General features: G+C 42.6%; 1 protein-coding gene across 4 annotated transcripts in view; it reads right to left on the bottom strand.

Moving 5' to 3' along the window:
- ASAP1 (ArfGAP with SH3 domain, ankyrin repeat and PH domain 1) overlaps positions 1 to 13,629 on the bottom strand; it is a 355,141-nt gene that overhangs the window by 95,619 nt on the left and 245,893 nt on the right. For all 4 annotated transcript variants that reach the window (XM_057531792.1, XM_057531791.1, XM_057531793.1 and 1 more), the window contains 2 exons: positions 1,091 to 1,165; positions 548 to 597 (listed from right to left, as the gene is read on the bottom strand). In XM_057531792.1, coding sequence (XP_057387775.1) covers positions 548 to 597; positions 1,091 to 1,165 — 125 coding nt within the window. The remainder of the gene's footprint in view (positions 1 to 547; positions 598 to 1,090; positions 1,166 to 13,629) is intronic.

Genomic DNA, 13,629 nt, shown 5'->3' with positions numbered 1-13,629 from the left:
ACACCAGCCCGACATTTATTAGCCTTAGGACCTTCTGCAGGCCCCTCAGCCTTTCTAAGCTTCAGTTTCCTAAGCCATACACAGACAATGCAAGGTGCACACTGAGAGGGTTCCTGTGAGGAGGTCACGCATGTAAAGCACTTTGCACCGGCCCTGGTGGGCAGACAGATGTCACGAACACTGGGTGTTATTTGTATTGCCCAGTTGCCGTGCTATCGTGAAATGTATAAATGGTCTACAGTTATGTGCTAACTATAATGAAAGAAAAGCTGCAACAGTGACAGACCTACAACTCGACAGTTAGTATCAGTCACGGATGCCCAAATACCCGGCAGTGAAAGTACATCTCGCTGCAGACACCGAGCACAGGACGTGTCAGCACTTCTGATCAGGTCAGCTCACCCAGCCTCTCAGCCCGTACGAGGATGGACTCAACAGTGCTTTGTCCCAAAGCTATTAGTTCAGGGCTCTGCCCTTCTTGTAGTTATTCTTTTTCTTAGAATACTCACAACCAATAAACCAAGCAACCAAACAAAAAAACACTTACAACTTTGTCTCATAATCTTTCCAAGCTTTGTCAAATGGCTTCTTGAGATCCTTAAAAAAGAGAAACAAAAACTTGAGGTTGAAAGTACTCTTGCTTAAAGGTGTATAATCTTCCAGTAACATCTTAGCAGAAATGCTCTCCTTTATAGGACACTCGAAACTTCACACGGGACACTTTCAGGTACATCACACAACTTATTACCCCCGAGAAGCTAAGAGAGTGGGACGGTGTGCGTTCCCGGTCACGACGATGAGGCAGGACCCAGTGGTTCCGAGAGGTGGGTCCACAGGTCCTAAGGGGGGAGCCCAGACTAAGCGAAGACGCCCCCCGCCACCCCGGTCTTCCTGAGTGTCTCATCTTGTCTCTCAGGCAACAGCACTACGTGAAGTGGTGAGTTTTTTTTCTAATGATCATTTTCCAACAGCATTTTTTATGCTGAAAACGTTCAGAGTGCCTTTCAGACATGAGTACCACTGGGATCTCAGAAGAGAAAGAAGGCAACCCTTTCAAGCTAAACTGAAAATCAAATTTCTCAACACTCACTCCTTTGACTCCTTTTAGGTCTCCTTTCAACAAGGAATCCAAGGTGAAGATCACATTGTGGCTCAGGCCCTGGAGCTGAAAAGGAAACAAAGATGGGAGACGGTTAGAAAAAGAAGGTGCACATGGAACAGCAAAACCAGCCGATGCTGACTGAGCACAGTCACCCCACGCACACACAACTCGATGAAGCGAGGGCAGAGACCTCGACGGTCCTGCTCTCAACTGTATCCTCGGTGCCAAGTTCCGTTAAGAAGAAAGCTATTTAGGAAGTGCAATCTACAGCTGGAGTAGGGGGTTTTTCACTGTTCCAGGGCGGTGGCCTGGGTCTCCTTGATTTTAGGGTGGTGCGAGAGCAGTCTACAGAGGAGAGGGGGAAGGATATACCCAGCTGGGGAGCAGGGTGGCAGGGAAACCAAGGGAGGGACGGGCCAGTGTGGAAAGAGTCAGGAAAACAAGGGCTGAGAAGCGCTATACAGTCCGTCTTCAGGGGGAGCCCTGGCATCTTGACGAAACCAGTTTCAGCAGCGTGGAACCGAGACCGCAGGGACCCGCAGCACCGGTTACAGATGGAGAGGCTGGCGGGTCCCCTCATTCGAGAGACAATTTTACTCGTGTGTGAGCGTATTCATTTATCAGGCCGTCCATCCGTCCAACCACCCTTCCATCGCTCATTTACGAAGTACCTATTCTGTGACACCTGCTACGCCAGGGCCTGGGACGGGGGTGCGACGATGTATACAACACGGCCTGCCTATAGAGAGCTGGCGCCCCGGGGCAGACGCAGTCAGTATGCGACCAGCTCTACCGCATGATGATGTCAGGCAGAAGGAGAAGGTGGTGTGAGAAGACGCAACGCTGACACTTACAGGCTCTGTGCCTGACGCTCTTAACCACAGCTCTAAAGCGAGGCTACTAGAACCTGTCGTGGGTGGCAGCTGTGAAGATGCAACGAGTTAACGCACGGGGAAAGTGCTGGTGTGCTCCCTGACACCTGGGAAGTGTTTATTACCTTAAAAATCCTACGGGATGTTAAATACGAATAAGGCAATGTGGGAGCAGAGGGGCAGGGCGGGGAGACTTTCCCTCCAGCCCTGAACTCCTCCCTAGCCTTGTCCCATGGCTCTCATCCGAGGCTTCCTGCAGCTCCAAGTCACTCCACGTCTTGCCCTCCCTGACCACCAATGTGACACACGAGGGCGGTTTTCCAATGCACACCACCAGAGGGCTCGGGTCAGAAACAACCATCTCTTTCTTTTTTATTTCAAAGACAAAGAGATTCCTACCAAGACATCCCATCTTTGCAATCTCACCACCACCCATGCAAAGAAACAGCCGGGCTGGCAGGCTGGCCAACAGTGAGAGGGCCGTGATGTACAGCCTACGTTCCGGGAGGTCGAGGGCACTGGTTCTTAGGGTGTGTGGGGTGAAAATAGTATCGGTAACATTAATATTTAATTATCAATAATAATCAAACATTATATTTAATTAAAAACAGTAATATATAATACATAATTTATAATTACATTATTAGATAATTATTGATAATTATATAATAGCTATGATATTTAATTAATAATAATAAATATGATTAATGACAACGGTTTGTGGCTTTCCAAAGGGTCACAGTATGTAAACTGATATAGAGAATATCTGTGGTATTAAAATTTCACGGAGAAAGTTATTAGGAAAAGACTATCTTTGTAAAAGCTCCTTGGGGTGGGAGTTTGCAGGTAGTAATAATAAAAGAAAAGGTTGAAAAACACTGGTTTTGGGTATGAGATGGGAAAAACAAAGATTAACAGGACTCATTCCCTGCCCTAGACAGATAGCGGGAATAACATCTTGCTCTGAGTCCTCAACAATCTCATTCCTGGGTCACAAGCCCCCTGCATCCCGCTACCCTGTGGGTCTTGGGCGTTTGCGTGGATGGTGGTAAGTGAGGCAGGGATCTCCGCTCATCAAGCCAGAACCTACCTTTTCCTCTGTTCGTGGAGATCTTGCATTTTCATCTCAACACTTAACGCCCTTAACCCTTTATATATGTATCTGTTTCCTTATTTGTTTGCTGTGTTCCCAATTTGAATGCAAGCTCTTTGAGACTGGGGTCTGTAAGTTCACTGCTATGTTTCCAGAATTTAGAACACTGCATAGCACAGAGTAGGTACTCAATAAATATTTGTACAATGAAGGAAATACAAAGTCACATGTGTATAAGGGTCTTCTCTACAGGAATGTTTATACTGATGCTAAGTTTAGTGCTTATCAATAGGGGACCAGTTAATAAATTATGGAAGTTCTACACAATTGCCATAAAAATGAGAAAGCTTTTTATGTCTAACTTTGGAAATATCTCCAAGATAAACTGTTTTGTGATAAAAGCAAAGTGAAATACAGTATTAATGGTGTACAAGGATTTGTATAAAAAGAGGAAAAAAATATGTCCATGCTTAAATTATTTCTGAGAGGATACAGACTAAACTGCTGACACTGGTCCCCGCCAGGGATGGACACGGGGTAGGGCAAGGGCACAGGGTGGGAGAGGAGCCTTGTATTGTGTACCTTCTGCATTTCGGGGGGGTAACATGTGCTACATTATGTATTCAAGAAAAGTAAAAATTCTAAAACAAAACATGAAGAGAGAGTGATCATAAATCATTTTTAACTATTAGTCCTAAATCAAGGCTTTCCCCAATGTCTTTCATCCTTCGGGAAATGAAGCAGGAAAAACCAAAAAATACATAAACGTCATTGCCACCTTGGCCTGAAGGCTGTGTTACAAAGTAACAATAAAAGAATCGTGAAAGTCTGTGGTCTGTACTCAATGTGGGGGTTATTGGGAAGGAAAAGTCCCTCAAAAACCACGTACTGACCACACAACGAACACACGGCATCACCTTTCGGCCCAGTCATCACGGTCAGGCACTGGGCAGGCATGTGGACTGCAGTCGCATTGATGGAAAACCCCAAGAATTAAGAATTTCTCTGTGGTTATCCACACGCATACTCTTGGGGGCTGATAAGAAACCAAGAAGGCAAAATAACCGTGTATTATGAATTCAGAATCTTCCCAGTGATGATCCTATGAAAAGGCCACAGGAAAAAAAATTTAAACTTACAGAGTCCTCCTAACTTATTTCCCGGTGAAAAGGTAGGTTAATTTATAAAAACCGGCAAAGGAGATTGTGTTAAGTGAATAGTAACTGTCTGTTATTATAAATACACTAAAAGAAGTCAGAGAGAACAGAGCAATCTCAAGAGGAGGAAACTCTTAGGACATATTTGGGCAAAACTAAATGTCCTTCCTTGGCCATCCCAACTAAGAAGAACACCTACTCTCTCAGGTATTTTAAGGTGTTGCTCTGTGACAGGGATGGGTCACAAGGCTTCACAGGTGTAGGATTCTGTCATTTTCCTGTTTGTTTGTTTAAAATTTTCCAGCTCTTTCAGGAATCCTTTTCATGACCTGAGCAAACTGTTCATTGCAAACAGATGTGTAACAAAAGCATCCCGTGGGCAATGCAGCCAACGTAACAACATAACACAATAATAATATTAGTGGACAGACTGCCCGTATCACCTTCAGAATCCTCAGATTTTTAAAAGGAGCCTTTCAATTCTATTATATAATTATTTCCCATTTACTTTACCGAAGTCCTATTGATTACTCCACTCTCATTTACTCTCAATCCATTTCCTTTATCAATAAAGTTAAATTAACGTAAGTTCTTTATGTGATTCAAGATGACACAAGGTTAGAGGGCATGTTTTAAAAAGTATATCTTTTGCATTTTATTAAGCACACAACACATTAAAGACCATTTCAGGAATGATGTATAGTTGGGTAAAGACACTGCTTTCCAAACAAACTGCTGCTCGTTTCCTTCCTCACAAAAGGGAAATTTCCCTGGGACTTCCCTGGTGGTCCAGTGGCTAAGTCTCCACGCTCCCAATGCAGGGGACCTGGGTTCGATCCCTGGTCACTAGACCTAGATCCCGCATGCCGCAACTAAGACCCGACACAGCCAAATAAATATTAAAAAGGGGGGGGGGGTGGGAATTTCCCCTAGGAGCATATACATGAAGCCCACCAAAAAATCTGGGATAAACCAGACAGGAGGTGGCTGAGGTCTACCATTCTGCATAACGATGCAAAAATGACTTGTTTAAGCAAATAAACTGTAATTAATATTGGTTTTGATAAAAATAACCATTTATTCCTTACAACTGCTTAGACACTACCAGACATTATACAAACTGGCCCTGTAATTCCAGCCATTGGAAATGACTTCAGGAACAATTTTCCTGTGTATATAAACACGCACACATCTATGCCCTTATTTTTTCTTCACCCCTATATAGCTTTGCTACAAAATGAAATGGTCTCGTTACCTGTTTACTGATTTGTCACCGTCTTTCTTTTCTAGAAGGTATGTTCCTTAAGGGGAGGCAGCTCATCTGCCTTGTTCACTAATTGACCCGATTCCAACACAGGAGCCAAGAAGCAGTTCTGGGTCGCCACGCTGCAGGGCAGCTTCTGGCTGGCCTGTGTGGGCCTCGGGGGGCAATGACTCAGCACCGCCACTGTCTTTCCCTGTGTGAGAGCAGGAGAGAGCAGCACAGCTCTGCAAACGGCACCCCCATACACGCCCGCCCCTAACACCCACGTGCACAGGCGACTGTATCCATTAACGAGGACGTAACCTGCTTGCTCTGTCACCCTGCACTAGTTCTGACCGCCTCTCTCCACTGCCCACTGGCTCCCCCCCATCTCCTTCCCCTCTGCAGAGGGAAACAGTTCCTCCGAAAGTAAGGCGAATGCCAATCGGCTGACTTGCTCAACACGTTGGAAAATCCAATTAAAGTCATGAGCCAGTTCCCAGCAGTTCTGCTGAGATTCCCTGGTATAAATGAGGTATTCTGTCTGGCGTGTTAACTCCTTCATGCCCTAGAGAGTTACTCACCACCTTGAGGCTATTTTACAGTGGTGCCTTGTCATCAGGCCGTTTTCCAGGGCATTAAGATCTGGAGAAAAGAGTTTTTGGTGGGAGCCGAGAGGCGTGAGGCCACACATCACTCCTGGCCTGTGACTTTGGGAGAACCGTCTGACTTGCTGACTTGGCTTCCTGATTTAAAAATGGGTGTCCTGGCACCTTCCTCAACTAGGCCACGCCGATGTGAGGGGACACCAACGAAGCTCCCACTTCACTGCAGACACACAGGGTTGCCTGCTTCATTGGCTGCTCCTGGTAACGCTGCAAGGTGTGTTCAAACACGCTATTAAGTAGAGGCGTCAAAGCACAAACCAGGTCCGACACTAAAGGCAATGAACTGCTTACAGCACCATCCTCTTACAGATGTCGGAATGTTTTGAAAACTACAATATACTATACATATGAATGAGCAGTTATTATAAGCTATTACTGACCTATTGAGCTAAGCTTTATTTCATTTGGTTGCATATGCATTAAGGGGAAACAAAGAATACTGCTCAGAAGTGGAGGGATGAGAGTTAATGATACCACCTCATCCACTGTTAAGGGCTTTGTAAGTGTACCCTTCACAGATGCCAGAGTGCCCCGTGCTCACATGGTCAAGCAGGTGACATGCACTCAGCTAGGGTGTGCTTGGGCAAGTCATTCAAGGCCACTCCATAGGCTGCCAAGGGGCTGTGTGACATACAGATACGGCCTGCAATGCATGTACAACAACAGACTCTTAATAAAGTGTGACTCGGTTTATTTTCTTAGAATTCTTTACACTTGAAAGGCTCAGCAGTAGTGGTGGAAAAAACATAATGATAGCATTTCAGATACTGAAATAGGTCTTTTGAGGATGGGGAGGTGGAGTCGGGGGAGACTCCCAAAGGTCCTTCACATCGCACCACTCTCTCCACTGGAAATTTCGTAGTTGTTTCCCTGCCTCATTCTATAAACTGTACGATAATGCATCCCATTACACCATGTTCTAACCTAGGCAGTCTGAAATAGTTATTAAAATGACAGACAGTACTGTGTTTAACATATGTTATCCAAAGTTATTGCTTGAAACAACTCTGTAAGATGGGTCTTAGTCTCACCCAATTGAGGAAACAGGCTCAGAGAGGTTAAGCAACTTGCCCAAGGTCAAACAGTAAGTAAGGCAGATGGTCAGGTTACTAATTAAGGTTTTTACTAACTCCAAAGGCCAGTCTCATGTGCTGTGTCACACTGTTAGACTGATGTTTTAAAGTGATTTACCAGATCATATCACTTTCCTGCTTAAAACACATCAACCACTTCCCATCGAACTGGATTCAAATCCAACCTCCCAGTATAGGTCTAACCCCAGCACAACCTGTCTTAAGCCCCTCCATCCATTCCCACTACCCTTCAACCACGCCAGGCCTCCTCGGCTTCTCAACCCATCAAGTTCTCTCTTGCTGGCACGTGCTGTGCTCTCCGTCTGGACCACTCGTCCTCTGGCTACTGGCAAAGCTCCTTCCAGTCTCCATGCCACTTCCTCAGTGAGGTCTTGACCGTTCTAGCTCTAGATTGATCACTTCTCCCTAATCTCCCATTACTCTCAACCAGGCAGAGCAGGCTCGCTTTCAAGAGTCTGCATTTCAGAGTCACTTGTTTCTCCGCTGTCGCGAGCAAAGCTTCTCGAGGGCAGGGGCTGTGACTGTTTTGTCCACCACTGTGTTATACCAACCCCCTAGTGTGGTATAGACACGATATACACTGAGTAAAATGCTTATTGAGTAAATGGATGAAGAAATGAGTTCCCCTTCAGAGCAGGCAAGCTGTTCTGAGACTCAGAAGTGTTACAGCATCTGAACCAGTTCTGGTCTTCCTGGTGTGCTCAGCATCAGAATGGAAGGGCGGGGAGGTGGGGGGATGGACTTAGGAGAGGGATGGGATATGGTTGGGTGACAGACCAAGGACACCCTCCTTCAAGCAGCTGCGAGGCTGTCTGACAGCTGGGGAAGAAAGGGTGCTCTGGACCTGACCTGCCTCCAGCTGGCTGTGTAAGTTCAGGTCCATCACTTCTTGCTCCTGCCGCTGACAAAATCAGAGAGCCATGAGGTCTCTAAAATAGCTTCTAGTTACAATCCTCCTATAGTTTAAAATGAGCTCCTGAGATACAACTGAACACAGCAGAAAAAAATCCAGACCAAGCGGGCATAACAGCTACAGTAGAGGCTTCAACTGCCCCACGAGCTGAAGGACAGCCCTGGTCCTCCCCCCAACCAAGTAATAAAACGATAACAAACAATTCTGCAGTAATGCTGAAGAGTTAGAAGGGTCAATTCATAATTCCTATCAACACTCTAAACTTTTTTGTACACTCCATGATATCCACTATAAAACTTCTGGCGCAATACAACCTCTTGAAAAAGTCTGCAATCTCTCAAGAAAATGAGCTTCAGAATCTGACCCGAGCAAGGACTGACAGGACTACCAGGGTGCCTTGGGCTGCTGGCAGTTTCTCCGCATTTCCTGACTGACTCAAACAATAGCGAAGGAAGGGAAGTGAAAATATTATGAACTGGATTCATGCTGATCACAGCATGTGCAGAGATACCAGAGATGCTTTCAACAATTATTCTAAACAGTGAAAAAATGAAAACAATGGAAATGGTCAAAATAGGAGAGTGGGTACATAAATTATGGTGCAAATGGTGAGCTTTCTACACAGGGGTTAGAATGGTGTTACAGGTAGCGCCTCCGGATTCTGCAGGCCGCTCTTTGAGGGGGCTGCAGCTGGTAATAGGGGAGAGGCTCCAAGCTCCTGACCCCGCTCCAGCCCGGGCAGCTCTGCTTTAGGGGGCTGTATGAGTCCAATGAAACAAAGGTTCTCAAGCTACAATATTCTACGAAACGGGAAAACATTTTCAAAGTATATAAATAAATGAAAAATCGGGTTACAAAATAGCACTACAGTACGAACCCAGTATTGTTTAAATATTGTATGACAAAAATTACACACAGAAAAACAGTATGTATGTATAAATAGAAAGAAAGGTTAGAAGATAGATAGATAGATAGATCCCAACCCCTTAACAATAGATTGCAAGGTGACTGGTGATTATTTTTTTTTAATTTTATTTTTTTATAGAGCAGGTTCTTATTAGCTATCTATTTTATCCATATTAGTGTATACATGTCAATCCCAGTCTCCCAATTCATCCCACCACCACCCCCAACCCCCGCTGCTTTCCCCCCTTGGTGTCCATACACTTGTTCTCTACATCTGTGTGTCAATTTCTGCCCCGGTTCATCTGTACCATTTTTCTAGGTTCCACATATATGCATTAATATACGATATTTGTTTTTCTCTTTCTGACTTACTTCACTCTGCATGACAGTCTCTAGATCCATCCATGTCTCTACAAATGACTCAATTCCACTCCTTTTTATGGCTGAGTAATATTCCATTGTATATATGTACCACAACTTCTTTATCCATTCATCTGTCGATGGGCATTTAGGTTGCTTCCATGACCTGGCTATTGTAAATAGTGCTGCAATGAACACTGGGGTGCATGTGTCTTTTTTTTGTTTGTTTGTTTGTTTTGTTTTGTTTTTTTATACTGTGGGTTCTTATTAGGCATCAATTTTATACACATCAGTGTATACATGTCAATCCCAATCGCCCAATTCAGCACACCACCATCCCCACCCCACCGCAGTTTTCCCCCCTTGGGTCCACATGTCCATTCTCTACATCTGTGTCTCAACTTCTGCCCTGCAAACCGGCTCATCTGTACCATTTTTCTAGGTTCCACATACATGCATTAATATACGATATTTGTTCTTCTCTTTCTGACGTACTTCACTCTGTATGACAGTCTCTAGATCCATCCACGTCTCAACAAATGACTCAATTTCGTTCCTTTTTATGGCTGAGTAATATTCCATTGTATATATGTACCACATCTTCTTTATCCATTCGTCTGTTGATGGGCATTTAGGTTGCTTCCATGACCTGGCTATTGTAAATAGTGCTGCAATGAACATTCGGGTGCATGTGTCTTTTTGAATTATGGTTTTCTCTGGGTATATGCCCAGTAGTGGGATTGCTGGGTCATATGGTAATTCTATTTTTACTTCTTTAAGGAACCTCCATACTGTTCTCCATAGTGGCTGTATCAATTTACATTCCCACCAACAGTGCAAGAGGGTTCCCTTTTCTCCACACCCTCTCCAGCATTTGTTGTTTGTAGATTTTCTGATGATGCCCATTCTAACTGGTGTGAGGTGATACCTCACTGTAGTTTTGATTTGCATTTCTCTAATAATTAGTGATGCTGAGCAGCTCTTCATGTGCTTCTTGGCCATCTGTATGTCTTCTTTGGAGAAATGTCTATTTAGGTCTTCTGCCCATTTTTGGATTGGGTTTTTTTTTTTTTTTAAATGTTGAGCTGCATGAGCTGCTTATATATTTTGGAGATTAATCCTTTGTCCATTGATTCGTTTGCAAATATTTTCTCTCATTCTGAGGGTTGTCTTTTCGTCTTCTTTGTAGTTTCCTTTGCTTTGCAAAAGCTTTTAAGTTTCATTAGGTTGCATTTATTTATTTTTGCTTTTATTTCCATTACTCTAGGAGGTGGATCAAAAAAGATTTTGCTGTGATTTATGTCAAGGAGTGTTCTTCCTGTGTTTTCCTCTAAGAGTTTTATAGTGCCTGGTCTTACATTTAGTTCTCTAATCCATTTTGAGTTTATTTTTGTGTATGGTGTTAGGGAGTGTTCTAACTTCATTCTTTTACAGGTAGCTGTCCAGTTTTCCCAGCACCACTTATTGAAGAGACTGTCTTTTCTCCATTGTATATCCTTGCCTCCTTTGTCATAGATTAGCTGACCATAGGTGTGTGGGTTTATCTCTGGGCTTTCTATCCTGTTCCATTGATCTCTATTTCTGTTTTTGTGCCAGTGCCATAGTCTTAATTACGGTAGCTTTGTAGTATAGTCTGAAGTCAGGGAGTCCAATTCCTCCAGCTCCGTTTTCTAACCTCAAGATTGCTTTGGCTATTCGGGGTCTTTTGTGTCTCCATACAGATTTTTCTGCATACAGGTCTTTTGTCTCCCTAGGTATTTTATTCTTCTTGTTGCAATGGTAAATGGGAGTGTTAATTTCTCTTTCAGATTTTTCAACATTAGTGTATAGGAATGCAAGATATTTCTATGCATCAATTTTGTATCATGCAACTTTACCAAAATCATTGATTAGCTCTAGTAGTTTTCTGGTGGCATCCTTAGGATTCTGTATGTACAGTATCATGTCATCTGCAAACAGGGACAGTTTTACTTCTTTTCCAATTTGTATTTCTTTTATTTCTTTTTCTTCTCTGATTGCTGTGGCTAGGACTTCCAAAACTATGTTGAATAATAGTGGTGAGAGTGGACATCCTTGTCTTGTTCCTGATCTTAGAGGAAATGCTTTCAGTTTTTCACCTTTGAGAATGATGTTTGCTGTGGGTTTGTCATATATGGCCTTTATTATGTTGAGGTAAGTTCCCTCTATGCCCACTTTCTGGAGAGTTTTTATCATAAATGGGTGTTGAATTTTGTCAAAAGCTTTTCCTGCATCTATTGAGATGATCATGTGGTTTTTATTCTTCAATTTGTTAATATGGTGTATCACATTGATTGATTTGCATATATTGAAGAATCCTTGCATCCCTGGGATAAATTCCCCTTGATCATGGTGCATGATCCTTTCAGTGTGTTGTTGGATTCTGTTTGCTAGTATTTTGTTGAGGATTTTTGCATCTACATTCGTCAGTGATATTGGTCTGTAATCTTCTTTTTTTGTAGTATCTTTGTCTGGTTTTGGTATCAGGGTGATGGTGGCCTCATAGAATGAGTTTGTGAGTGTTCCTTCCTCTGCAATTTTTTGGAAGAGTTTGAGAAGGATGGGATCTTTTCTAAATGTTTGATACAATTCACCTGTGAAGCCATCTGGGCTTGGACTTTTGTTTGCTGGAATATTTTTAATCACAGTTTCAATTTCATTACTTGTGATTTGTCTGTTCATATTCTCTAATTCTTCCTGGTTCAGTGTTGGAAGGTTATACCTTTCCAAGAATTTGTCCATTTCTTCCAGGTTGTCCATTTTATTGGCATAGAGTTGCTTGTAGTAGTCTCTTAGAATGCTTTGTATTTCTGTGGTGTCTGTTGTAACTTCTCCTTTTTCATTTCTAATTTTATTGATTTGAGTCCTCTCCCTCTTTTTCTTGATGAGTCTGGCTAATGGTTTATCAATTTTGTTTATCTGCTCAAAGAACCAGCTTTTAGTTTTATTGATCTTTGCTATTGTCTTTTTTGTTTCTATTTTATTTATTTCTGCTCTGATCTTTATGATTTCTTTCCTTCTACTAACTTTGGGTTTTGTTTGTTCTTCTTTCTCTAGTTCCTTTAGGTGTAAGGTTAGGTTGTTTGAGATGTTTGTTGTTTCTTCAGGTAGGACTGTATTGCTATAGACTTCCTTCTTAGAACTGCTTTTGCTGCATCCCATAGGTTTTGGATCATCATGTTTTCATTGTCATTGGTCTCTGGGTATTTTTTGATTTTCTCTTTGATTTCTTCAGTGACATCTTGGTTATTTAGTAACGTATTGTTTAGCCTCCATGTGTTTGTGTTTTTTACGTTTTTTCCCCTGTAATTGATTTCTAATCTCATAGCGTTGTGGTCAGAAAAGATGCTTGATATGATTTCAGTTTTCTTAAATTTACTGAGGCTTGATTTGTGACCCAAGATGTGATCTATCCTGGAGAATGTTCTGTGCGCACTTGAGAAGAAAGTGTAATCTGCTGGTTTTGGATGGAATGTCCTATAAACATCAATTAAATCTGTTTGGTCTATTCTGTCATTTAAAGCTTGTGTTTCCTTATTAATTTTCTGTTTGTGTGATCTGTCCATTGGTGTAAGTGAGGTGTTAAGGTACCCCACTACTACTGTGTTACTGTCGATTTCCTCTTTTATAGCTGTTAGCAGTTCCCTTATGTACTGAGATGCTCCTATGTTGGGTGCATATATATTTATAATTGTTGTATCTTCTTCTTGGATTGATCCCTTGATCATTTTGTAGTGTCTTTCCTTGTCTCTTGTAACATTCTTTATTTTAAAGTCTATTTTATCTGATATGAGTATTGCTACTCCAGCTTTTGATTTCCATTTGCATGGAATATCTTTTTCCATCCCCTCACTTTCAGTCTGTATGTGTCCCTAGGTCTGAAGTGGGTCTCTTGTAGACAGCATATATATGGGTCTTGTTTTTGTATCCATTCAACGAGCCTGTGTCTTTTGGTTGGATCATTTAATCCATTCATGTTTAAGGTAATTATCGATATGTATGTTCCTATTACCATTTTCTTTATTGTTTTGGGTTTGTTTTTGTAGGTCCTTTTCTTCTCTTGTGTTTCCCACTTAGAGAAGTTCCTTTAGCATTTGTTGTAGAGCTGGTTTGGTGGTGCTGAATTCTCTTAGCTTTTGCTTGTCTGTAAAGCTTCTGATTTCTCCATCGAATCTGAATGAGATCCGTGCTGGGTAGAGTAAT

Source organism: Balaenoptera acutorostrata, chromosome 17 (genome assembly GCF_949987535.1).
Source record: "Balaenoptera acutorostrata chromosome 17, mBalAcu1.1, whole genome shotgun sequence".
Taxonomy (NCBI): Eukaryota; Metazoa; Chordata; class Mammalia; order Artiodactyla; family Balaenopteridae; genus Balaenoptera; species Balaenoptera acutorostrata.
The sequence above is the reverse complement of the archived record's forward strand: the minus strand, read 5'-3'. Positions and strand labels throughout refer to the sequence as shown.